The sequence below is a fragment of the Chiloscyllium plagiosum genome, unplaced genomic scaffold (genome assembly GCF_037043375.1).
Source record: "Chiloscyllium plagiosum isolate Xiang-an unplaced genomic scaffold, Cpla_swu_hap1 HiC_scaffold_3, whole genome shotgun sequence".
Lineage (NCBI taxonomy): Eukaryota > Metazoa > Chordata > Chondrichthyes > Orectolobiformes > Hemiscylliidae > Chiloscyllium > Chiloscyllium plagiosum.
In genome coordinates, this window is record NW_028270141.1 from 77973086 (window position 1) to 77999794 (window position 26709).

The window sequence follows — 26709 nt, forward strand, 5'->3', positions numbered from 1 at the left end:
ATCTAGTAGTGGGCAATAAATGTGGCCTTGTCAATGCCACTTAAGTTCTGCAAAAGTGTTCTGGACTATCTAAACTACCTGTCAGAGCAGCAGTGGCAGTGGAGACTGCATCTGTCAAGGGAGGCACCATACAGCAGGAACAGCTGCAATCTGTGGACCTTGTTGAATGTCCAACACCCTGAAAAGAGCCATTACTTTGAACTTCTTCAAATCCAGCTCTTTCCAGAGACCCACTAAGAATGTGTGTAGGATATCCTAGATGGTAAATCATTGCTTCATAAGTACAATGCCTCTCCACACTTTTTTTGGGTTTCTACTTCAGGTTCCCATCTACAGTCGCCCTCTTGCCCTATATTCCTGCCACTTCATCTGAATAATCAAATACTTTAGTCACACGTTGAATCATTTACGTTCTCTGTAAGCTGTGCTCATTTCTATCAGTTCATGGTTTATCTCCTGACCCTTTTCTCCATCAGCTCACTGGTTTTACTTAAGACGGCACATTGTCCATAAAAATAATCTACCACATGCATTATCCAATCCTTTTCACTTCTGATAATGTTCCATCAATGATACTGAAACTCAGTCAATACATTTTAGAAATAGGATAGGTGTGGAGAGACTACATTAAATATTAAATAGGAAGATAGTCTGGGTAAGATCAAGAATTTAACTTTGCATAAGTAAAACAGAGAAACTATGTTTAAAGTAGTGTTATAAAAATCAGGATTAGGCACATCTTTACTAAAAGGGTCTTAAATGTATCATGGATTGTTAGATAAAAGACTGAAGGTAGATACTTTTGGGATATTCAAAATGCAGATAATGATATGGTTGCAGCGTTAGAATATTAATCCAGAACTTTCATTTTTGTTTTCTAAGAAGTTTTTTTTTATTCTTGATTATCCTTTATAGTCAGCCTTCAAAGAGCTATCGAGCAATAGCTGTCTTTCTTCATCTAGAGCAATGGTGGACAATTTCACTGGTAACTTTTTTCTATTTAGGGGACAAAGAAAATTGTGTTTCTTTCATGTTTGTAAAAGCAATATAGTTAATTCCCAAGATGTCAAAATGAAAGAAATCGACTTGGTTAGTATGAGTGAAGACTTCTAACACTGAATGCCTGCTCCCATTCCGGACCACCTGCTTGTAATTTTTGCCCAATGCAGTGGTGAGTGGTGTCACTATATAAATACTTGGTTTTAATGGATGTAGGGTTGCTCGCTGAGCTGAAAGGTTCATTTCCAGACATTTTGTTACCTTACTAGGTAACCTCTTCAGTGGACCTCATGCAAAGCAATGCTGAAAATTCCTGCTTTCTATTCGTATGTTTGGGATTCTTTGGGTTGGTGATGTCATTTCCTGTGGTGAAGTCACTTCCTGTTCCTTTTCTCAGGGGGTGGTAGATGGGGTCTAACTCAATGTGTTTGTTGATAGAGTTCCGGTTGGAATGCCATGCTTCTAGGAATTCTCGTGCATGTCTTTGTTTGGCTTGTCCTAGGATGGATGGAGTCCTTCCTCATCCGTATGTGAGGATACTAGTGAGCGAGGGTCATGTCTTTTTGTGGCTGGTTGGTGTTCATGTATCCTGGTGGCTAGTTTTCTGCCTATTTGTCCAATGTAGTGTTTGGTTTTAATCACCATTCTGATATTTGACCTGATTTCTTGGTTGTGGAGCTTTTGCTGTTGGTTGGGCAAGGCTGTACATGTTGCCACAAATCTACAGTAGTACTGTAAGATATAGGATTGAATTGAGATAGTTACAAAATTGTTGACATTTAGGTTGCAGCTTTTTACTTGAATTTTCCAGATATCTAACATCTAATAGTCACTTTGTTAGCTTCCGCCTTTAAATTACCTAAAGTCACTTGAAGACTAGCAGACTATGGCACAGAATTTACATCATGTGTGTTGTTAAGGATTGTGAAGGAAATTACTCCCATTACTCAAAGTTTTCAAATTTATGAGCTGTCCAATCACCCCTCTCCCACAATACAGAATGGGTGCTACTCCATATATTATAATATTGCTGATCACATCATTTAGCTATTGCATCTGGAATATACCATTCAATCTCTTAACTCTTTGTCATTTTATCAGATGATGACTGATCATGTCCATTCATCCACCTTTGATCCATATTCCTTGCTATCTCTATTTAACATCAATCTGTGCATCTCAGTTCTAAAAACTTCTGTCACTTGCACCACATGAAAGAATAAAACAAGTGATGGGAAGGCCTTCATTTGTTACTCATCCCTCATTGACCTTGAGAAGGATGTGGTGAATTAACTCCTTAAACTGCTGAACTCCATGTGCAAAGCTATTTCAATATTACTGTTGAAGTAAGTTCCAGGATTTTGACCCAGTGATGGTAGAATATCGACAAGGTATCTCTGAATGAATGTTATCCCTATTTCTGAACCAAGAGACCTAGGTTCAAGTCCCACCTGTTCCAGAGGTGTGTCATAACATGTCTGAACAGGTTGATTAAAAATGTCTGCAATGAAAATGCGCTAATAACAATACTGCATTGTGTTTAAAACTTGCCCCCTATTTCCCTTTAGAAGAGTGAGATGTTGGCATAATGTTGAAATCACTGGACTAGTAATCTAGAACCCAGGCTAAAGTCCTGATGACATGGGTTGAGTATGGCTATGGCAGATATTAAATTCAAATTTCATTTTTTAAAAATCTGTAATTCAAAACTAGCCTAATGATAACCGTAAGAAGCACATTACACCATACAATGGAGCTCTTGATTATACATATTTGTACATCTCCAGTGGTTTGAATCATTGACCATGGCAGGTGGTGGCATAGTGATGTACATGTTGGGTTTGTAGTGCTGCAGGTTTGATTGTGGCAGGTCGGTTGTGAATTCTGTTTTAGCCTTGGGTGTTGTTTCTTTAAAAGCAGCTGCTGGAATAGAAGGCCCAAATTCAAGTCCAACCTGCTCCAGGGATGTATAATACATCTTAGTGAGTTTGAGAAGATTTGTAGTTGAGGTTGAGGCTCTAGATGTAGGTTTGCTCACTGAGCTGGAAGGTTCGTTTTCAGACATCTCATAACCATACTGTGTAACATTATCAGTGAGCCTCCGGATGAAGCACCGGTGGCATGGTATGCTTTCTATTTGTGTTCAGGTTTCCTTGGGTTGGTGATGTCATTTCCTGTTCTTTTTCTCAGGGTGTGGTAAATCGGGTCCAAGTCAATGTGTTTGTTGATAGATTTCCAGTTGGAATGCTGTGCTTCTAGGAATTCTCGTGCATGTCTCCATTTGGCTTGTCCTAGGATGGATATGTTGGTCCCAGTCGAAGTGGTGTCCCTTCTCAACTGTATGTGGATAATAGTGAGCGAGGGTCATGTCTTTTTGTGGCTAGTTTTCTGCCTGTTTGTCCAATGTAGTGTTTGTTATAGTTCTTGCACGGTATTTTGTAAATGACATTAGTTTTGACTGTTGTCTGTACAGGGTCTTTTAAGTTCATTAGCTGCTGTTTTAATGTGTTGGTGGGTTTGTGGGCTACCATGATGCCAAGGGGTCTGAGTAGTCTGGCAGTCATTTCCGAGATGTCTTTGATGTAGGCGAGAGTGGCTAGGGTCTCTGGACGTGCTTTGTCTGCTTGTTGGGGTTTGCTGAAAAATCGGCGGAATGTATTCATGAATAGCTCTTTCTGAGCTAACTGTGTGAAGGATGTAGCATAGCAGTAATGTCACTGGACTACAGAGCCCTAGGCTAATGTCCTGATTCCATCATGATGAAATTTGAATTCAGAAAATTTGAAATTAAAAGCCAATCTAATGTTGCTCCATACCCATAGTCAGTTGTCAGAAAGCCCAAATGATTCATTATTATCCTTTAGGGAAGGAAATCTGACTTGTCTACAGGTAGTTCTTCTATAACGTAATGGTTGTGTTCTTGTGCAATCCCGTGTTATAAAAAATTACACTTTAGAAACAGCGCTTAAAGTGTTCGCAATGTAATTATGTTATAGACAAGTTTGCGCTTTAGAAACTGTCGCTAATTTAGCAATCTCGTTATAGCGAATTTGCATTAACGAAAGGTGCATTATAACAGGGTGACCTGTACATGTGACTTCAAATTCACAGACTCTTAATTGCCTTCTAAATGATCTAACAAACAATTCAGTAATATCAAAACTGCTACAAAGTCAAAAGCAAGAAATGAAATCCAGTAAAACACCAGACTTCAACTTTGGCATGGGAAATAGCAACAGCAAACACAGCCCCATTGAACCTACAAAAGTCCTCCTTCAGACAAGTTGAACAACAGTCTAACATAATTGTTCTCACTTTACAAGTGTAAAGTCATACTTTACAGTCAAGAATCCCAAAATTCAACATCACCATCTCCTGTTATTGGAGGGTTCCCATTAAGGGCTACATTTTTATTTTCATAGGCTACTTCTTTATTTTCAGTATCTCCTCTATTAGCTGATACAATTGTGTAATAACATTACCTTCTGTATTTAAGTTGATATATAAGATATTTGGAAGCAGGATTAGAAGAACACATCAGTATTGTCAAGAATTATCAATGCCATTAAACATAAAGCCACAAGACAAAATTAAAGCATTAATTTCCAGATACTGCAGTATTTAAATTGGCAGAAGACACAGATATCAGTTAACACCACAGCTGGGTAGGAGTGTGAAGTGTGAAGAAGATGCAGAGATGCTTTAGTATGATTGGACAAGTTGAGTGAGTGGGCAAGTGCATGTCAGATAAAGTATGATATGTTTAAATGTGAGATTATCTGCTTTGGTAGCAAAACAGGAAAGCAGATTATTACTTGAATGGTAAGAGATTAGGTGAGAGAGGTGCAACGAGACCTACACCATTCATTGAAAGTAAACCTTACAGGTGAAGAAGGTAAACAATATGTTATCCTTCATAATGAGAGGGTTTGAGTACAGCAGTAGAGATATCTTGCTGCAGTTGTACATGACCTTGTTGAGACTACATCTGGGTTATTGATGCAGTTTTGGTCTCTTTATCTGAAGCAGATTGTTCTGGCTTTGGAGAGAGTGCAACGAATGTTTACCAGACTGAAGTTTTGAAGAAGGGTCACTGGACCCAAAATGTTAACTTTGTTTTCTCTCCACAGATGCTGCCAGACCTGCTGCGTTCCTCCAGCATTTTCTGATTTTGTTTTAGATTTTCAGCATCTGTAGTCTATTTTTTAACTAGACTGAGTCCTGGGATGGCAAATGAAGAGAGACTGGATTTTTTAGCAGTATGTTCACTCGTGTTTAGAAGAATGAGGGAGGATCTCATTGAAAACTATAAAACTCTAAAAAGGACTAGATAGGTAAAACACAGTAAGGATATCCCCAATGATTGGGAAGTCCATAATCAGGGATCAACATTTAATGATGTGGGATGTGTCATTTGTCACCCAGAGAGTGTTGAACCTGTGGAATTCTTTGCTATAGAAAGCAGTGGAGGCCAGAACATTAAATGTTTTCAAGAAGAAGTTAGATATAGTTCTTGGGCCTAAAGCAGTCAAAGGGTATGAGGAGAAGGAACTGAGTTGGATGGTGGAACAGGTTTGCAGGGCTGAATGGCCAATCCCTACACCTGTAATAAATGTTTCTATTCTAAATGTTTTCAAAATAACTGGCACAAATTCAGCACACAAAAAGCCATCACCTTGAATACACCTTCTGCAGACTAGTGAGATCAAAGTTTAATACTACTTCGTTGCATATTCACAAAGCTGGAATATTTTAAACAAGCGTATACTACCCATTCTCCTGCATCTCCGATCTCAATGTCAGATTTAACTTTTACAAACGACACTGTGTTTACTACATAACTTTCAGTATAATCTTACCTTTAGAACAGCTCCTGAACATATACAGTCTTAAGCTTAGGCAGTAAGTTTTTGTTATTGTTGTCACATCCCAGGAAATGGTTTTAAAATAAGTTGTTGTTATTTTATTAAAAGTAGAATAGCCATTGGAGAGCTTTTGAATACAAAAATATTCAGCTCACGAGCAGACTGACACAGCCTACGCACAACTTCATTAATCATGGATTACACAGATAGGTGATGAATGTATTAACTTCCTGCCTTATCAAGCAGTATTGTCGAATTAATACCAGTAAGTGCCACATCGGGGAGATTGAGTTTTACGAATTCCCATTCACTGGGAATTTGATTAAAACTGTCCCCACTCATTTGACTTAGAATTTGTAGCAGTGTTGGAGAGAGATGTTACAGAATCTGTTTAAACTGAGAAGGACAGTGTTCAAACAGACCATGCCACTGAAATGCCCTTTCTCCAAGCCTTATTAATAAATTATCTAAAGTACTTTGATTTTATGTTTCCTTAATCATTACTATTTAGGATTTTATTTATTATAAGCATTGTTTAATTTCCACATGGTTAAATAAACAATTCAATGATTTTTGAAGATTTAATGTTCCCTAAAACCCAGTGTTGTAGAAAGTCTACTGACATAATGTCACAGTCACTCAATGAAGTCTTTTTCCTAATAAGGCACCTTCTTAGCTTTCTTAATGCAATCATTGTGGTGAATTTTCAGCTTGAGAATTTGTAGGAAATGAAATTAAATTAGTATTGTTTGAAGATCCATATGAGTGTAGAGTTTTGATTTGTTTCAGAAATACAACTGTGATCTTCAAAGAATTAATGATCAATGATGACAATTTGTAATTATTTGAATTCACTATCCTTAAAATTACATCATCACTACAGAGACTGCGTTATAAAATATTAAGCAATTTGAGCAATGTGAAATTTATAATGGATGAGATCTATAATCTTTCTGCAGTAGTCTTTTTAAAAAAAATCAGACAAACTGAGTTCCATTTTGTGATAGCGCTCATCAGTATGCTCAGGGTGTAGGAATTGCTGCAGTGTTTCCTTTGTATGCTACATGCTTCTATTAGCTGTCAACGTTATACAAAGGATGAGGAAATTACTGTCATAGAGAAATATTAGTAATCCTGCTGAAATTACTGTAGTTATTTTCCCTTGGGGCTTCAACATCTTATGCATAGACATCAGTACGATCTAAGAATGGTGCCTGCATGGATAATTATGTTAGCATTTTTCATTCACAGAGATGGAAAATTGTATCTATCATCCTGTCTTTTTTCAATTTGGTGGTGTTGCAATACCATACACTGAAATTGCAGTGCACCTGAAAAAAAACATCAAAAGCTGAACATGCTGCAAAAAAAATCAATAAATGTAGAAGATGGACTTTATAATATGTTGAAAGATTCATTTACAACTGTTTTACAATTATATATTAATCTCTTTTTGCAGGGGAATGACCCATTTCGTTGGCCACTGTTTTCCTCTTACCCTTTACCAAAGTGTTACCTCCGAGAACCATTGAAAAAACCTTCTGTCAAACAAGGTCAGATTCCACAAACTAATTCATTAGTTGCTAGTGCCATTTATGCTTTGTAATTTTTAATGTGGTGGCAACAAGTTTAGCTGTTCAGCTAAGGATTGCACAAGACACTCTTTCGTACTTTTGCTAAGCAATATAATTTTCCTGTAATATTGAAGAGTAGAATTAAGTTGTATAGATTGGTGTCAATGGAATAAACATCTTCAGCTAGACCTGCCAACCTTGGGACTTCATTGTTGCAGCATACTTTTGGTTATATAACAGACTACAACAGTGCAACAGTAAAAAAAAAATTCCTAATGGTAGAACTGGATTTGTTTCCAAACAAGTCTTCAGCTCACATGCATTGGTACTGAAAGTCTTATTTAGTACGAAAATAATAGTGTTGGTAGGATGTTAAGAATAGCTTATTGTAATATTTATTGTAATAAAACAATATGTTTACAGCAAAATTATGTCTTAAATTAGTCATTCCCATTTCCTTTTGTTCTTATTAGTCAGTCTTTTGATATCCATTATTTATGTCTTTATTACCTTTATATTTCTCATTTGTTTTATATTTGAATTGCAAATATTCATTGGTCTGTGTCTCAATTGTCCTTTCACTACTTTGGGATGCAAAACATACTAAAATACAATTCTTAACATGGTTAACTGAGTGTGGAAGCCTGAACTGATCATAATATTGGACTAATCCTAAAGCAGATAAGTGTTGATGTTAGGTATTGAGCATGAGGGAAGGATTAGCATGCTTTTATACCAATGCATCTTGCTAATTCAAACAACTTTGTTGTTGCTTTTCAAATGAGCAGAAACTCTGTTGGAATAAAGTAGACTTAACACCTTTGTTTATTTTTACCTCTACACATTTGGCTTTATTCAAGTATCCTGTCATTATAGAGTGGGATCATATATAAAAATATTAGCTGCATTTGTCTGAACTTTTTCCACCGCTGTTTAGCAGGAAAGTTTATCAGAACTATGTCAAATTTCAAAACAACTGTAACACAAGTTTGTATTGTACCATTCAGAATTTAAAAATTAGGATGAGGGTTTCAGTAGCAGATCAGCTGAGACAATGGCAATATCAGACAATGTTATGGAGTTAGAAATAAATGGAATTTAAGATCTTTGGTTACATGCTGATCTCAAGAACAAGTATAATGCCAAGTCTGTAAGCCATTTGGTTCAGTCTCGGTCAGTTTTAGAGTTTTGGGACCATACTTAGCAAAATATCTGGACTGAACCACAATATAACAATGGACCAAATCTCTTCAATTGGAATACTTCCAAGTTAGATTACGTGAGTAATTGCATTTTGATTTTGTGATCATACTTTCCTAATATATACAGTCAATCATTTGTAAGGAATTTTCAGATAGTTGGTTAAATTTATTTAGCAGCAGTGTAGATATGATTCAGTTAATTAGATAAAAAGAAAAGACCTGTGACAATTGAGGATGGTACATGAGTGGAGAGGCAGGAGATTGGCAGTGTGTTGATCTCAAAGTTGTAAAGACAGCATCCTGCTGTCTAGATGAAGTGCTAGTGCATTCCTTCCCTGGGTCTTCCTCCTCTTCTGGTCCATCTTCATCTGAAGAAAGCAACTGCTTCTTGAGTACGACTACCAGACAAGGACTACCCTCTAACTCTGAGCACTTGTTGTTATACCTTATTTTGGCAGCTGACAACACAATGATGATTCATTACTTGTCTAAACCATTTTTAACTAATGAACATGGGACAGCCTTCTCACCACAGATGGAACAAGGATTACAACAGCTGATATGAGAGCAGTTTATCCAATCTAAACCTGTCATAATCTTGTACACCCATCACATCTCTTCTTAATCACATTCATTCCAAGAAAATTAACCCCGCTTTCTCCAGCTTAACCTTATAGTTTAAATCCCTTATCTTAGAGCCATTCCATTAAATCACCTCTACATCTTGTCTAGAGCCTCATTTCCTACATAAAATTGATGATCATATTTGGATGAAGTACTCTAGTTGTGACTTAACACAGCTGTTTAAAGATTTACCAGAACTTTCTTGCTTCTATGCTCAATTCAAAGGTTCCATAAGTGTTTCTAATGACTATTGCATTACTATTTTAAACCCACACAAAAATGTTCAAGTTTCATTCATGACAGGTTCATTGGTTAGTTTGTTTTCTGTGCACTAGTCTTCAGAAAGGATATGAAAGCATTAGACAGGGTATAGAAAAGTATCGTGAGAATGCTGGGGATGAGCAATTTCAGTTACATGGATTTGTGAAGCTGGGACTGTTCCAACTTGAGAGAAGATGATTATGAGAAGATTTGATAGAGGTATTCAGAATAATGAGAAGTCTAAGTGGAGTAGATGGACAGTCCTGTTCCGATATATGGGAGGGGTCAGATTTTAGGCATTTGACAAATGAAGCACTGGCAGAAACTCAAAAGTTCTTTTTCATATTTCATCCTGCCTCTTTTAGGAAATACCTCATTTTCCCAGCATAAGCTAAATCCAAAATGGAAACATATTTGCAATATCAAATTACAAAACTGAGTGTATTTTAATAGTTTTTTATAGCAAGATAATAAATGACATACCTTCCAGTAAATCAAATTTGTATCAGAAATAGGAACTTGAAAACATCCATATTGATAATTGTTGTACTTAATAATGTTCTCCTCTTCTGCACAGCAGTAAGTCCAGTGTGCATGTTGCATTTAAATTAGTTTGAGAAAAATTGTTTAGACCAAATGTAAAATCATACAACATGCCTTTTTTTAAAATTTATTGATGGGTCATTTTTCCTTGTATTTTTATATAACTTTTAATCTGAAAACCTTTTAAGTGCTGAACCCCAAACCAGTTTAATCATGATTAAGAAGTCATTGGTCCTAAATTTAACGTAAGGAATTGTATTACCATCATTAACAGCTAATATTTCACATTGAAAATATCTTCATAACTGATTTAGAAAGAATAAAGAGGCATAAAGATCATTCTGTTCAAAATTCTGTTCAAACGTTAAGTGAAGACACTATTTTTCCCCTCATGTGCACCTAATAGATCCCATAGGTGAATTTACACAAGGGCAGAGGAGTTCTTCCAGGTATCCTGGTCAATATTGGTCACTGAACTAAGGTCACCAAGAAAAGGCATCATCATTTTCTCATCACTACTTGTGAGATCCTGTTGTGCATAAATTAGAAACTATACTTCAAATGTATTTGATTGTAATACATGTTGTGAATTCATGAGTGTGAAAAGTACTGTATAAGTGCAAGTATTTATCTTTGTGTATTAAATAACGTTGTGAGATGTTAATAATAACTGATATTCTTATTTAGATAATGAACTTAGCAAGTTGTTGAAAAATTTGGAGATGCAAACAGACTGGCTGGAAAGCTGTAAAAAGCAGTTCTGTAGAATCATGAAATCCAAACCTGACATTCTCAAGGGAAGCAGTAAGTAAACATTTCTGTAAAACTACAAACATTTGTAATTTTATGTAGTGACTAGCCTTATTATTTAAACACAAAATATATGTAAATCATCAATAATTTCAAAGGGAACTTTGCAATATCATCTTCAGGTTTAAGTTTTATTTTTTACAACAATCCTTTAGTCAATTTCTTTGTGTTTAAAAAGTAGTCACTTTTTGGTTTATAAATTTAATGTATGGCAGTGTTTTCCCTTTTAAATTAAAACTGTGCTCAGATTGATCAGTTTTGTTTTAATCACATTCAAACCATTTGGTTTAAATTATGCCATTAGCTTCCTGCATTCCACATTCAAAGATAAACTAAACTGAATTCAAGACTTTGGCAAGACTAAAAGTCCTAAAGTAACAAATCCACAAGAATAAATAATATTATCACATTTTTAAAACTCTCGTATTAAATTTTTGCAGCACTGACAGCCATCATGTAGTTCATGAATATTGAGAGATTCTACTGGTTTAGAATGCATCTTTTTTTTAAACTACAATGAAAAACTATTATTACAACAGAAAGATCTTTGTGACCATTTCAGTTACTTTCGAGAAGACCATGGAGTCCTACCAGGACTCAGCAATAAATTGTATATTTTCTGATTGAATAAAGCTGGGAGTGCAAAATAAAAGCAAAATACTGAGGATGCTGAAAATCTGAAACAAGTTCAAAATACTGAAGAAACAGATCTGGTAGTATCTGTGGAAAGAGAAACATATTTAATGTTTTGAGCCTAATATGACTCTTCATTAGAATCTATACTCATTTAAGTCTGTTTCTCTTTCCACGGATGCTGCCTGGCCTGCTGAATTTCTCCAAAATTCTGTTTCTTTAATCTATCTGTACAATTCAGCAACTTAGTAAATCTCCAGCTATCGTGCTTCCCCATAAACCTCTCTAGCTGAAGTCTTCAACTTGAAATCATGCCAAATGTAAACTGATTCCCAATGCTTTGCTATCTTCCTTGCTGCCCAGTATAAAACAATCCGTGATTTCAGGAGTCAGTGCTGAATTATGACTTTTTAGTAACCTAGTCAAAAGAAAAGTAGGACCATCCCTTTGGACTGATCACAAGGTCTTATTCACATTATGGTCAAGCATAACAGCTAAATATTTCTGTCCATCATCCTCATAAAACAATCTGACAAGGATTTCCCATCAGTGGTGCGGTATGGATGTCTGTCAAAAACATATAACCCAGAGATTTACGGAAGTGAGGGACATACTCTGAGGGACCCTGCAATTACTATCCCATCCTAGATTCTCCCATCTCCCACTCCCACAGCACAAAGAAGATTTCTTCTGAAATTTATGAATCTAGATTTTCTAATTGTGCTTTTAGTCCTCTTTACAGCTTTTCAGTATATTGAAAAATTTATTGTATAGTCTTCCTCTTAACTACTTGAAAGTTACATATTCAGTGCATGAGAGACTTGTGCAAAAGTATGATATTTGGGCAAGCTAATTACACATAACTAATAAGTCGAATAGGTTGTATAAAGTGTGTTAATGTATGAGCACTTGCACAATTGGTTCAAAATTGGCAATCCTACTCAAACGTGCAGGTCAAGCAGCATCCAAGAAGCATGAGGCTTATTCCTGATGAAGGGCTTATACCCAAAATGCTGATTCTCCTGCTCTTTGGATGCTGCCTGACCTACTGTGCTTTTCCAGCACCACACTCCAGCATCTGCAGCCCTCACTTTCTCCCAATCCTACTCCACCTATAAGACTGGCTTTTGGAAAAATTGGTACTGGGACAAAGATGTTTTTCTGAGGTTTGAGCCAAAACATATTAAAGCATTATCAGGCTCATGCTGTATGTAACTTGAGAGTACCCAGTTGTGAGTGGATAAGGCATAGAAAAGGATATTCAATTTCGAAGAACTTAATTAAGAAGAAGGATGAGAATTTCAATTAGAACTGACAGTGACTTATAAAACAATTTGCAACCTCTACTTGAATTAAGAATAAAAATCAATTTGCATGAGACAATGATTTCAATTTGAGTTTGGAAAATAGAAAGAATTGGAATTAATGTAAGAATTAAGAAAAATAATTTAAGAACTTTGATCTATTAGTTTAGATTGGGAACTGAGTACAATATTTTCCTCAAGTGTTAACAAATGTGAATTATCTTTACCAAATACCTGGAGCATTGTAAAGGAAAAACTGGAATGCAAATATATTTTCTTCAATGTGACTAGAATGGATCTACTTAAAAAAGAAAGTAACCTGTTGACTACTGACAGGCTTTTTATTTTGCAAAATAAGCCAAGTGTTCTGATGAGATAAACAGTTAAAAGACTGAAAGTTCAAGTCTCACTCGAGAAATTTGAACATTATTGTCTGGCTGAAACTCCAATGCAGTACAAAGGAGGTATTGCACTATCTAAGGGGCTGTTTTTCAAATGAGACATCAAACAGAGGCCCAACCTGTCTCTACAGGTGCATATACAAGATCCTGAGGTACTATTTTGTAGAACAGAAGAGTAGTTACTCCCAATGACCTGGTCAATGTTTGTTCTTCACGAAAACCAGATTATCTGGCCATTACTTCATAGCAGTTTTCTGTGTTTTGAGATGCCTAATGGTTGTGAGATTAGTGAGGAAATGCTGCATCCATGAGAGGTGTCATTTTTGGAACGTGACATTAATCCAAGGTCATGTTTGCCTCCTTAGGGTGGATGTAACAGATTACATGTCACAATACCTAGAAGAATAATTATTCTCAGTGTTTTAGCCAATATGTGTCCCTCAATCAATATTATAGAAATAGAGTACTTGTTAAGAATTAAATTGTTGCAATCGTGCTGTAAGGAATTTGACAAGTTTCCCCTGCCATGTTGGTGACTACACTCTAAAGTACTTAATTGACTGTGAAGTGCTGAGGATATTCTGAGACAGTGAAAATCAGTACATAAAAGATTTCTTTTGAGGCCTTGATTTTGGCATTAACATGTGAATCCTAACTTCTGAATAAAGAAAGGATAAGATGAAAAGAAAATAAGACCCTGACAAAGTCCAAACCATTTTAGCGTTCATTAGCAGAGGGATTGAATTCAAGAGTCATGAAGTGATGTTGCAGCTGTACAGGACTTTGGTTAGGCCACAGTTGGAGTACTGTGTGCAGTTCTGGTCGCCTCACTTTAGGAAAGATGTGGAAGCTTTGGAGAGGGTGCAGAGAAGATTTACCAGGATGTTGCCTGGAATGGAGAATAGGTCGTACGAGGATAGGTTGAGAGTGCTAGGCCTTTTCTCATTGGAACGGCGAAGGATGAGGGGTGACATGTTAGAGGTTTATAAGATGATCAGAGGAATCGATCGAGTAGACAGTCAGAAACTTTTTCCCCGGGTACAACAGAGTGTTACAAGGGGACATAAATTTAAGGTGAAGGGTGGAAGATATAGGGGAGATGTCAGGGGTAGGTTCTTTACCCAGAGAGTGGTGGGGGCATGGAATGTGCTGCCTGTGGGAATGGCAGAGTCAGAATCATTGGTGACCTGTAAGCGGCAATTGGATAGGTACATGGATGGGTGCTTAAGCGAGGACAAATACTCGGCACAACGTCGTGGGTCGAAGGGCCTGTTCTGTGCTGTATTGTTCTATGTTCTATTTTGATACCAATTCATCGAAGCTCCAGTATGTCTAAAGGTAGCTCCTGAATGCCGCTCCTCAATATCATTCTGTCCCATGGTCACTGTGAACAAGAAAAAACATTAACCTTAAATTTTTAGTATTACTAATGAATAACTGATTCTACAGAGTTTTTTGGTTAAAGTACAATTCCTTCAAATAGCAAAATGAAACTTATTTTTTAATTCATTTTCTTTCCTCACTGTTTTAATTGTTTTATACACTTTAATTTGTTCTGGTTCTATTGAGTAATTTTCTGGCACTACTCTAACCAATTGAATACCAAAAGACGTTATTCATCCTTTTTCTTTTCCAATACTAAATTAATTAAATCTCACTGTACAAATATTTTTAAATTTCATGCAAAAAGAAACTCTGGTATGTGAGCCAGAATTTCTTTTATGAATAGCAAGCATTGTTTTGTTGTCCAAGAATATTTTATTTATTTCCTCAAATTTTTAGTACTTGCAGAATTACTGGAAAAGTTTGTGGGTCATTTCACTGATAATCCATCAGATTGTTTCTTCAGACCATATGAAGGTGAGTTGTTTTCGTTTGACAGCTAAGAGATTAAATACAGCATTACCCAAAATTGATGCACTTGCTTTAAAAGAATACGTAAAAATTGAAATGCTAATTGTGCTCATATGGATTTTTTTTCTCTAACACAACTTGTTGCAAAATATTTTCCCAGAATTCTGTTCGAGTAGTAATAAGGCACTCATTTCAATGCGGAAATTTTTAAACTACAGATCTCAAAAGTGTTATTCATAATGTAATTGAAATCACAGTTCATAAGTTGATGGTTTAAGTAATTGTTCAACAGATAATTAAAATATGCTTCACTCTGAGAAGAATCTGATTGTTCAGAAGGCTTTCTGAAATCAATCTTTTTCATCCTAAGCGGTCTTATTATAAATAATTGGATTAATTTTGAAGTAATTACACTTCTGGAAAATGGAGCATCCAGAGTGTCCCTGTGGAGTATTTGCTGAGGAAATATTCTTTTCGAATACTCAGAGTATTTTTCTGCAAAGGAGGTTGTTACAGCAAAATAGGGTCCTGTTTCAGTGAGAGTTTGCGAACGTGGTGCTTGTACCCTTGGTTGGTCAGAATATAGAATGGTATTAAATGGTTTGAATTTTGAAATGGTTGATCTAATCAAAATTTTGGTACATGTTTGTTTTTACTTATGCAGTTGTCGAGACTTGCTGAAGCAACTGAATAGACTAGTGAGAGATTACTCAAAATTTCCTCCATGTTTGCAAGATGCATTCATTTTATTGAGTGAGTGGCCAAATATTATTAGTATTGTTTCAAGAAAAACAATACAAAGTTATTATGCTCATTGTTCAGGAAATACTTAACCAAAATTGTGAGGTAATCAATTCAGACCAATTGTCAAACCCTGTAATAGAAAGTAAGGACTGCAGGTGCTGGAGATCAGAGTCAAGTATGTGGAACTGAAAAGCACAGCAGGTCAGGCACCATTCGAGGAGCAGGAGAATCACGTTTCGGGCATAAGCCTTTCATTTCCTCAATGAATAAAGGAAAAAGCTGAGATGATATATGATTCCATATGAACATTACCAGCTTAACCTATGCAGTTCTTGTGCTGTGCCTGCAAATCTGAGGCATAGTTACCATCTGAGCTTGTCTTCCCTTGAAAGTAATTGACTTCTTTTATACATGTAACATTGGTACTGATGATGCCACACCAGTCACAACCTAATAGTTCTAGGTTACGTCTCCAGATGAACATTAAGCAAGCAGGAATTTGCGCTAACAACATTTAGTGGAGGAGAAAAATCAGTCACAAACACCACCACCCACAAATTTAGCTTCTCCGTTGGCATCTAGATTTTGATTTTTCTCTAGCCCAAGTGTCTTATTCTCTTTTATGAGAATTTACGTCCCTTGGCTTTTCTCCAGCTCATGTGTGTTCAGTCTCTGACCTTGGACTAAAACTACTAAAATCCTTACCAGGTTCCCAGCTTCCTTTCCTCTGTTTTGCTATGTGCATTGTAACAATGACTGCACTTCAATAGTATTTTTGTAGCTATGAAGCATTTGGGTTAAATGGTGATTGTGAAGGAAACTTTATAACTACAAGTAAATCTGTCAGTCTTGTCATCTCAACTCCCCACCTTCACTATTGATGGACTCATCCCAATCATTTCTCAATTAATCTCCCTGCAGCTATCATCACAACTCAAATCTAGGAGCTACAAGGTTCAGCAAAAATGGTTGATTGCCAGATCTGCCTTAATCGCTTCAAAGAATATTGATGGTCCATGAACATTGTGTCAATTAGGAAAACGAAAATCATTTTAAGCTCCATCATTGATTAGAGGTGTGAAGAGCTCTTGTATTTTTCAAAATAAAGACTATTCTTTCAAAATGGAGACACTATTCCCTCCATCGCCTCCAATTTTATAGCTTCTACCCTCAATTTTGTAATAGTATGTATAAACTCCCTTCAGCGTGCAAAGGATTTATTTTCAAGATGCATTTCAGCATCTCTGAGAAGCTAAACCATACAGATCGACGGTCAGGATTCTGTTGAGTTAATCTTGTGTTGGCAGCATGGGTATTACAGCTGGCCAAAGTGGGGGGAACCACTGAATGCTTTTCCTCAACCGCTGCAGGCAATAGCCTCTTTGCCTTCTGCTGGCAGCTTTCTGATGTTTGTTGTAAAAACTCTCAGATGAACAAGTGATCACTTACACAAAAATTCAGAGGCAACTGGTGATTTGCAAAAAATGTAATGCCAGAAGGATTCAGTGCCATTATGAAAAGGAGAGAGAGAAAAATACTGGAAAGAAGGAACATAAATTAACATTTTCAGCATGGACAAAACTGTACATGGTCTTGCAGAATGACCCATAGAAGTTTTGGCCCTACGATGCTCTGCCTTGGATTGTGCCTTGGGCAATTGCTGTGCAGGTTGTGTCGGCTGATTGTTTATAACGAAGGCTTGTCTCAGTTTTGGGTGGATGTATGATTGCTGTCATTGAGAGATAATTACAGCTGCCACTGCCACTCATCCAGGATTATTCTTCAGTAATCCTAGTAATCTGGAGAAACATCCGTGGACTGCTGGGATACATTGAAGACTCCTTTGACAACTGGTATTTGTGAACATGAACGTGGCAGCCGTCTGTGTTTGAATGGCAACAACCTGAGCTTGTGCACATGAAACCTGAACCTCCGCTGCAATACAGAATTTGGGTGGCTTTCGCAGTGAAAGCTGAATTATCAGGCTCTATGTTATACATTAATAGCATTCACCATCACAGTCACAGTGGAAGTGATAGGCTTCACTCTGCGTAAGTTGGCGTTAGTATTGGAGTCATCTCCACTTCTTGATTGCAGGCTTTCTGGCAAGTCTGACAGTCTGAGGTATTTTTGCATACCCATTAACTTTTCTCTGTAGGCTATGGTGTTAAAGTGCTAATTTGAATATTCTGCAGCAGAATCGGTGTGTGATTTCACACTGTGAGAAGCTGGTGCCTGTGCTCCCCTTGTCCCTGCCCTAGTTGCTACTTTTTTCATTCCAGCTGTGGGTGCCGTTGACTAGGCCAGCATTTATTTTCCATCTTATACCTGGCTTCTCCCCATGTGTAGAGCTCACTTCTGTGATCTTTTAAAGGACACAGTCCAATTGCCTGAGCTAATGACTGTGGCTGTAAAAGCAATATTGGCATTATGATTTCAAAAACTGTTTTTTGGGCCCAGTTCAACTTCGCATCCCAGCAATGTATGGATTAGTCATGATCATAATGAATGGCAGACTGTGTTCATGGCTTACTCCTATTTTCTATATTTCTGTGTTTTACAATTATATTGCCTTATTTAAACCTCATTTTATTCTAATGTGTACAGTTTTGTACTGTTGCTGAGGGAAGAATATACTTGTTTTAAAAGGAAATTAAGGTGACTGTGGGGTGTGCTCTCTTTTCTAGTTTAATACTTGTTTTCAGTATCATTTATTTCTCTTATAGGATTTTATCTATTTTTGCATTTTTTTTAAACTCTAGAATGTGTAATTGGTTTAAGGATTCCTCCCCAGTTGCTGCTTGTCTGTATTATAATATGAAAATCTGTATTAAAGTGATCCTCCTCCTGGACATTGCTCACATTCGTGTGGCTTCTTCCTCCACAGAAGAGACATTTAAAAATGGTGGTGGTCATGTTTTTTTTTTGCTCTCTTTTTCACGCCTTAGGCTTTTGAACTTCTCCTTTCGTGACTTACAAACCGAATTTTCGATGGAGCATTGTTTTTCCTTTGAACAGGATCTGATTTTATTTCCTAAGTTTTATTAGCCTTATCATTATCTCCAGAGTTGAATCATTCCTTGTCTGCAAAAGGTCTAATAAAATCTCATCCGTAGCTCGATTGTAATCCACTTCAACCCTTCATTAATAAAATTCTCTGCCAGCCAATAGACATAATTAATAAATAGATTCATGCTTTCACCTGGCCTTTGCTTTTGTTGGTTAAGCTTTGCTTATTCATTTCCAACAAATGCTAAAATAGGAATTAAAACAACTGTGGTACGTCGTCTTGTGAAATTGTGGTTCCATTAGTGCTCTATTTTGTTAATGCATCTTTGCCAAGGTTTTCCACAGCATAAAGTAATGTATCTGTATTGCATTGGCTTTTCTTATAAAAACATTACCTGGTGAACCTTTTCTTCCAGTGTTTTTGGCCTGGTGTCCCTTGATTGTTTCTAGGAGTGGTTGACCTGATTCCATGCTGCTTCTGAGCCCTAGAACTATTTCTGTGTTCACCTGAGTATGTCACACTGCTGGTAGCTGTGGATCTTTGCTCATTGCAATCTGGTTTTTGTGATTCTTCTCTAACTTGCCACCGATGCTCCCACATTGTTCCTGACAGCTTGCTGAGGCTTCAAAAAATAGCTTCAGGTTTTCCTTAATATCCTTAACTTTGTGGTATCTACAATTGCTGGTTTTCTCTCTTATTTTTGCCATTTTCATTGCCACAATATTTTGTTTGGTATTCCAGATTGGGACTGTTTTGTCTCCCAAACAAATACTACTTGAATTTGTCGTCTTTTTAATGCAAAAAGTCTATGTGCAACTAGATATTTGCAGACATTTGCTTCAGTCAAAACTTCTGCTCTACATCTCTGTACTGTCTCATGTGACTCTAAGATCAACATTACATAATCATCACAGTCATCATTTCATGATTCTAATGTTAACCCTGTTATTCTACACTGGAGACCTGGCAATAATTAGGACATCATCTTCCAATGCAAGGATTAAGACGTTATTAGGAAACTGATTTGAAATTTTCACAAAAGCAAAAATACCGTGAATGCTAAAATAAAAACAGAAAATGTTGGAGAAATTTAGAGGTTTTGTAGCATCTGTGGAGAGACAAATAGTTCATGTTTCAAGACCTTTTGAACATTTTCTGTTTTTATAGAAATTTCCATACTTACTACTTTTACTGCTAACAGCAGTTCACCTCCAAAATAAACTTGGGGGATAGAGTTGCAGTAGGTGTAAGTATTTCAATGTCCAAATAGCTTAATTACTGTTAAATAACTGTGTCACTATTAAGCAAAATTCACTTCCTTTTCTTGCTGGAATTTTGTTCATGTTTGCAAAATGACTTTTGTAAACAAATAACCTCAGGTGGCTTTAATAGGGAAGTTTTTTGTATGTTCCTTGATCTATAAGGCAAGAATTGAAAATGCAATAAAAAGAAAGGCCAACTTCCTTCTAAGAATAACAATTTAATCTCCTTTGCAAACTTATAAAATCAGATTTAATTGGCTCAAATTAATTTTTTCAATTCAAAGCCAGCAGGAAAAATGTTCAAGTTCCAATAATCAACACTAAATTAACTCCCATTTCTGTTCATTAATTTTAATCGCAGGATGTGAAATTCACAAGGAAAAAAATAACTTATTTGATGCGAGGACAATATTGAGACTCTAATGTTTGTGTGTTGATAGGTTTTAAGGCCAGGAAGTGACACTCATGGGTTGGAATTTAATGGAGTCTGCAAGAGCAGGCATATTGACAACAAGCTGAGAGAATTGCTCACTTCCATTGCCCAGGATTGGGAAAACTTAGCAGTGGAATTGGGATAATGGGTGAGAAGGGACCAAAATGAAATTGCACCCACTGGCACTGTGTCAGTTAAGTTCATTAATGAGCAACTTAAATATCGCATTGGCTGCTCTTCATCAAGAAGCTATCCCAACATATTCCCCTCTCTTTTACTGGCTGTCCTTGTGAGCTACCCACCCCAGTAAAATTCTCTTCAGTGATGTAGGAATAAGGCATTTTGACCTTTTTGATCTTGTTCTTTTTCAATTAGATCATGGTTAATCTCTCTTTCAGCTTCATTTGTCCATTTTTGCTTTATTTCCCGTAATACCTTTACTTGGAACAATGCATGTATGTTTTCCAATTTATTTAATTTCAGCAAGGTTTTGTGGGAGAAGAGGTGCTATCTGATTCACCCCTGAAGGATTAACTATAGTTTAAGTTTATGAAGCCCTGTTTTAGACTCCCCATCAGAAGACAGTTTCTCTCTTTCCACGCTATGAAATTCAGTAAATCTTCTTAAATATTTCAATTAGATCACTAGTTAAATAGAGGAATTATACACTGGATCCTAAATCAAACAGTTTTAATCTCTAACCAGATATAAGAACTCCAATCCAGGCACATCCAGTTGAGAATAGTGGATTTTAAAAAAAACCACTTATAAGAGGAAGAGGTTCCACAAATATCCTCATCTTCAATGATGGGGATGGCCAACACATCAGTGCAAAAGACAAAACTGAAATATGTGCAACCATCTTCATCCAGAAATGATGAATAGGTTATCTATCTTGGTTTCCTACTGAAGTCCCCAGTATCTCAAATAAACATCTTCAGCAAATTCAATTTACTCTGTCATATCAAGAAATGGTTGAAGACACTAGATACTGCAAAGACTATGGGTCCTAAAGAAATCCATAGTTTAGGTTGCTCTCCTTTTTTTTTGATTATCTGCTTCTGTACTCCCTCTATCTAACATTGTTTTCTACTGGACAAGCAACCTTACAACTGTCAAAAGTTTTCTATTTCTATCTAAATTGAACCTCCTGTATTTTGTGCTCCAAAGCGAGCAATGTGCCCTATCCAAACTGTTGCATTACAGCTACAATACGAGCATCTACCCAATAACATGGCAATTTGCCCAGTTGTGTTTGTCTACAAAAAGTAGAACAAATCCACCCTATTACTCTACTCTTAGTTATCAGACATTGTGGTAGGCAAAACAGTAATTGGAGATGTAGACAATTCATTAAAAGTGGCAGGACAGGTAGAGAGAGCTGTTAATAAAATATACAATATTCCAGACTTCAAAGGGGCAGAAAATACAAGAGCTGGGAAGTAATGCTGATCTTATATAAGATATTGGTTAAATGTCAGCTGGACTATTGTATATAGTTCTGGGCCCCACACGATATGTAGGAAGGATGTGATTGCATTGATGAAAGTGCAGAAGGGCTATACAAGAAGTGTCTCATCCCTGAAACCTATTTGTTATAAGGAAAGCTTGAAGGCATTGGGATTGCTTTCCTCATAGAGGCGAAGGCTAAGATGATAATTGACAAAAGTTTTGAAAATGATGAGGGGTCTGAACAGAGTTGAGGGGGAGAACGGCTTCCATACATAAATGGATTTGAAACCAAAGGGTCCTGCATCGAAGCCTTCTGCAAAAGTAAAAGAAGCAAAGTGAGGGGCAAAAAGAGTTCTCGTAGCAAGTACTTAAGGGATAGAATGCATTCTCTGGAGATGTATTGCAGGTAGGGTTCAATTAAGGCATTCAAGAGGGTAACAAGTTAAAATGCTCAGAGAGCCAGTGCAGATATAATGGGCCAAAAGGCTGTCTCCTGACACTGTGATTCAGTGTGAGGCCATCAGAAAATGCAATCTTGAAAACACGGAGTTGTAAAGTCCAGTTCTAAGTATGTATTCTTCCTTACTCTGTGCACAGAATACTGTCTTGTGGTTAAAATAATGTCCTTATTGGGCAAAATAAATGTTTCATCATATCTGGTAACATCTGAGATCAAAGCACTGGCATTGAATAGAAAACATGATATTCAAGATGATGTATGAAAAGTATTTCCTCATGCTCTGGTTACTGATGTCAAATGCTAGACAGACCATAGACTTGTTTGCTTATTACCAGTGATTCAAAAAGACCTCAACATGAACTGTCAGCCAAGCAGATGGATATGGAGAATTTTTGAGGTCTTAGACCTGTCAACAACTTCATGTGTGAGGAATCTCAAGAATAAATCATATAGAAAGTAAAGGAACTTGTTGTTACACCATCAAGCTATATCCAAAATGTCATGCAATCAGTGAAATTCATTATTACTAATATATGCCAAATATTCCTCAGATATTACACTCTTATGAAACCAGTTCTTTTTGTGTTAATGTTCAGCGATCAGTTGCTCGTAAACAATCCCTCTTGTGTTCTTGCTCCAAGACTAAATCCTGACTGTTTTGTGAATAAATGCTGGCCCAGCTAGCAATGCCTACATGCCATGAATGATTAAAACAAAAAATTCTGCTTCAAGTGTATTATTCTTTCATTCAAGTGATGCCTTAATAAGCTTCTAGTTCTAAAATGGTAACCCACCATTATTTTAGGTTTCATGATGAATACTTAAGTCACTTAGAATGTATCAGTTGGTCGATATTTGTGATTTTTGAGAAGATTTGCAGTTCAGGATGAGATTCAAGTTGTAAGTTTGCTTGCTGAGCTGGAAGGTTTGTTTTCAGACTTTTCACTACCATGCTAGGTAACTTCATCAGTGAGCCTCCAGTGAAGCGCTGGTGTTCTGTCCCACTTTCTATTTGTGTGTTTTGATCTTGTAAGGTGGGTGATATCACTTCCAGTTCTTTTTCACATATGTTCGTAAATGGGGTCCAAATCGATGTGTTTATTGATGGAGTTCCAGTTTGAATGCCAGGCCTCTAGGAATTCCTGTGCATGTCTCTGTTTAGCCTGTCCTAGGGTGGATGTGTTGTCCCAGTCGAAGTGGTGATCTCCTTCACCTGTATGTAAGGATACTAGTGATAGTGGGTCATGTCTTTTTGTGGCTAGTTGTGTGTGTTGCTTTCCTGGAAATGCTGGTCTACAGTTCTCCATTACCTCTTCATTCCACTGTGACATCTAGGAAGGGGAGTCTGTTGTTGTTCTCCTCTTTTGTGAAATTTATGTCATAAGGATGTTGTTGATGATGTTTCAGGTTTCCTCTAATTTGGTCCATTTTGTGATGGCAAAGGTGTCATCTACGTATCAGACCCAGAGTTTGGGTTGATCGTGGGGAGGGCTGTTCGTTCAAGTCTCTGCATTACTGCTTCTGCTAAGAAGCCTGATATTAATAATCATATGGGTGTTCCATTGATTTTGTTTGTTGGTCTTGTCATTGAAGGTGAAGTAGGTAGATGTCACAGTGGAACGAACAGTTAATGGAACACCGCAGTCCAGCGACTACAGGAAAGCAACATACACAGACCAGATACTTAACTACAGAAGCACTCATCCCAACACCCACAAACTGAGCTGCATCAGGACATTATTTAAATGGGCCACAACGCACTGCAGCACCCAGGAACTATGAGTGGCAGAAGACAAATACCTATATAGTGTATTCAAGAACAATGGGTACCCTATAGATACAGTCTGCTGATACTTAAACAACAAACTGAAGCAAGTAGACACAACACGCCCTGAAACCCTAGCCTACACTACCATATATCAAAGTAATCTCAGAAATAACAACTAGACTATTCCAACCCCTTGGCATCATGGTAGCCCAGAAACTACCAACACACTGAAACATCTACTGATGAAACTATACCAACAGCCAGCATAACTAATGTCATTTACAAAATACCCTGCAAGGACTGTAACAAACACTACTTTGGACAGACAGGCAGAAAACTAGCCACAAGAATGCAGGAATACCAACTAGCCACCAAAAGACATGACCCACTATCACTAGTATCTTTACAAACAGATAAAGGAGGTCACCACTTCGACTGGGGCAACGCATCCATCCTAGGACAGGCTAAACAGAGACATGCATGGGAATTCGTAGAGGCCTGGAATTCCATCGATAAACACATCAATTTGGACCCCATTTACGAACATATGTGAAAAAGAACTGGAAATGATATCACTCATCTTAACAGCCCAAGACACACAAATAGATAAAGAACTGGAAATGATATCACCCACCTTAACAGACCAAGACACACACATAGAAAGCGGAATAGAACACCAGCGCTTCACTGGAGGCACCTGAAGAAGTTTCCTAGCATAATAACGAAAAGTCTGAAAACAAACTTTCCAGCTCAGCGAGCAATCTTACAATCTGAATAACAAATTTCTATTATCCATTCTAATTCTGTTTCAAAGTGCTTTTAGATGTATTAGCTCAGTCTTCTCAAAAATTGCATACTTGGGTTTTGAGTTTTGTGATATATCTTGTGATGCTGGTATATGGACAACATATGGCTGCCGTGTCAAAGCCGCATGGCAACATAATCACTGTCTTAAATGATCTTGAGGACAAATATATAAATGCCATTAAGACACAGTCACATCAAATGTAAAGGATAATCTCTCATGAACCAAAATGGGCAAGACATGCTATTAGAATGCTGAACTTGAGACCACCTAGCTCCTAGTTAGCCGAGTGTTCATGAGTTTCAAGAGTTTCAAACTATTTTGTTGTCTTTGGGATCTCCGTCTCCCCACAGCCATTGTAGCCTCCCTCTCTCTTCCTAATATGCTCACTTGATTAACATGTTACTATCCAGAACAAAGCAGCCATTTGATTGGCATCACAACCATCACTTGCAGTTTTCTGTCCCTTCATCATCATCACGCAGTGGCAGCAGTATGTACTTTTTACAAGATATGATGCTATTACTAACCAACATTCCTTCTGCTCCTTCTAAACTTGGAAACTCTGCCACCCAAAAATATAAAGGCAAAAGATGCACAAGGGTCGTCACCACCTCCCCCAATGCACACTTTGTAAGATCATAAGATGTAGGATCAGAATTAAGCCACTTGGTCTGTTGAGTCTACTCCATCATTCAATCTGGTTAATGTTACTTAACCACATTCTCCTGCCTTCTCCCTATAACCTTTGATCCCCTTACTAATCAAGAATCTACCTGTCTTAAATACATTCAATGAGTTTATTTAAGCTCTGCTTCCACCGCATTCTACGGCAATGAATTCCACAGACCAACCACACTCTGGCTGAAGAAATTCCTCCTCATCTCCATTCCAAAAGGTCATCCCTTCACTGTGAGACTGTGCCCTCAGGTCCCAGTCTCTCCTCCTTGTGGAAACATCTTCTCCACATTCGTTCTATTCACTCTTGGTATTCTGAGAGTTTCAATGAGATCCCCCATCTTCCTTCTAAATTCTGAATACAAACTCACGAGTCCTCAACCGACCCTCATATGACATGCTATTCATTTCCAAGATCGTTCTTGTGAACTTCCTCTGGACCCCATCCAACACCGTATCCTTCCTTAGAAACAGGGCCCAAAACTGCTCTCAATATTCCATATGTGTCTGATCTAAGCCTTCGAAATCCTCAGCAGTACAGTTCTGCTCTTGTGTTCTAACCCCCTCAGAAATGAATGCTAACATTGCATTTGCCTTCCCAACTGCCAACTGCACTTGTATTTTAACCTTCAGAGAATCCTGCACTAGGACTCCCAAGTCCCTTTGTCGTTCAGACTTATGAAGCTTTTTCCCATTTAGAAAATGGTCTATGGCTCTATTCTTCTTACCAAAGTGCATAACCTACCACTTTCCCACGTTGTATTCCATCTGCCACTTCTTTGCCCACTCTCCTAGCCTCGGAGAAAATGAGGATTGCAGATATTGGAGATCAGCGTTGAACAATGTGGCACTGGAAAAGCACAGCAGGTCAGGCAGCATCCGAGGAGCAGGAGAATCGATGTTTTGGGCAGAAGCCCTTCATCAGGAATGTGTTCTAGCCTGTCCAAGTCCTTCTACAGCCTCCCTTCTTCCTCAACATTACTTGTCCCTCACCTATCATTGTGTCATCTGCAAACTTTAGCAATAA

The 26709-nt window shown here is 37.3% G+C and overlaps 1 protein-coding gene across 4 annotated transcripts in view; it reads left to right on the forward strand.

Moving 5' to 3' along the window:
- Positions 1-26709, forward strand: part of tbc1d32 (TBC1 domain family, member 32) — a 245760-nt gene that overhangs the window by 153960 nt on the left and 65091 nt on the right. For 2 of the 4 annotated variants that reach the window (XM_043684303.2, XM_043684307.2), the window contains exons 26-28: positions 7324-7417; positions 10756-10872; positions 14999-15076. In XM_043684303.2, the coding sequence (XP_043540238.2) occupies positions 7324-7417; positions 10756-10872; positions 14999-15076 (289 nt within the window). Of the gene's footprint in view, positions 1-7323; positions 7418-10755; positions 10873-14998; positions 15077-16735; positions 16890-26709 lie in introns of all 4 variants that reach the window. The other 2 variants (XR_015753686.1, XM_043684311.2) reach the window with 2 other exon arrangements.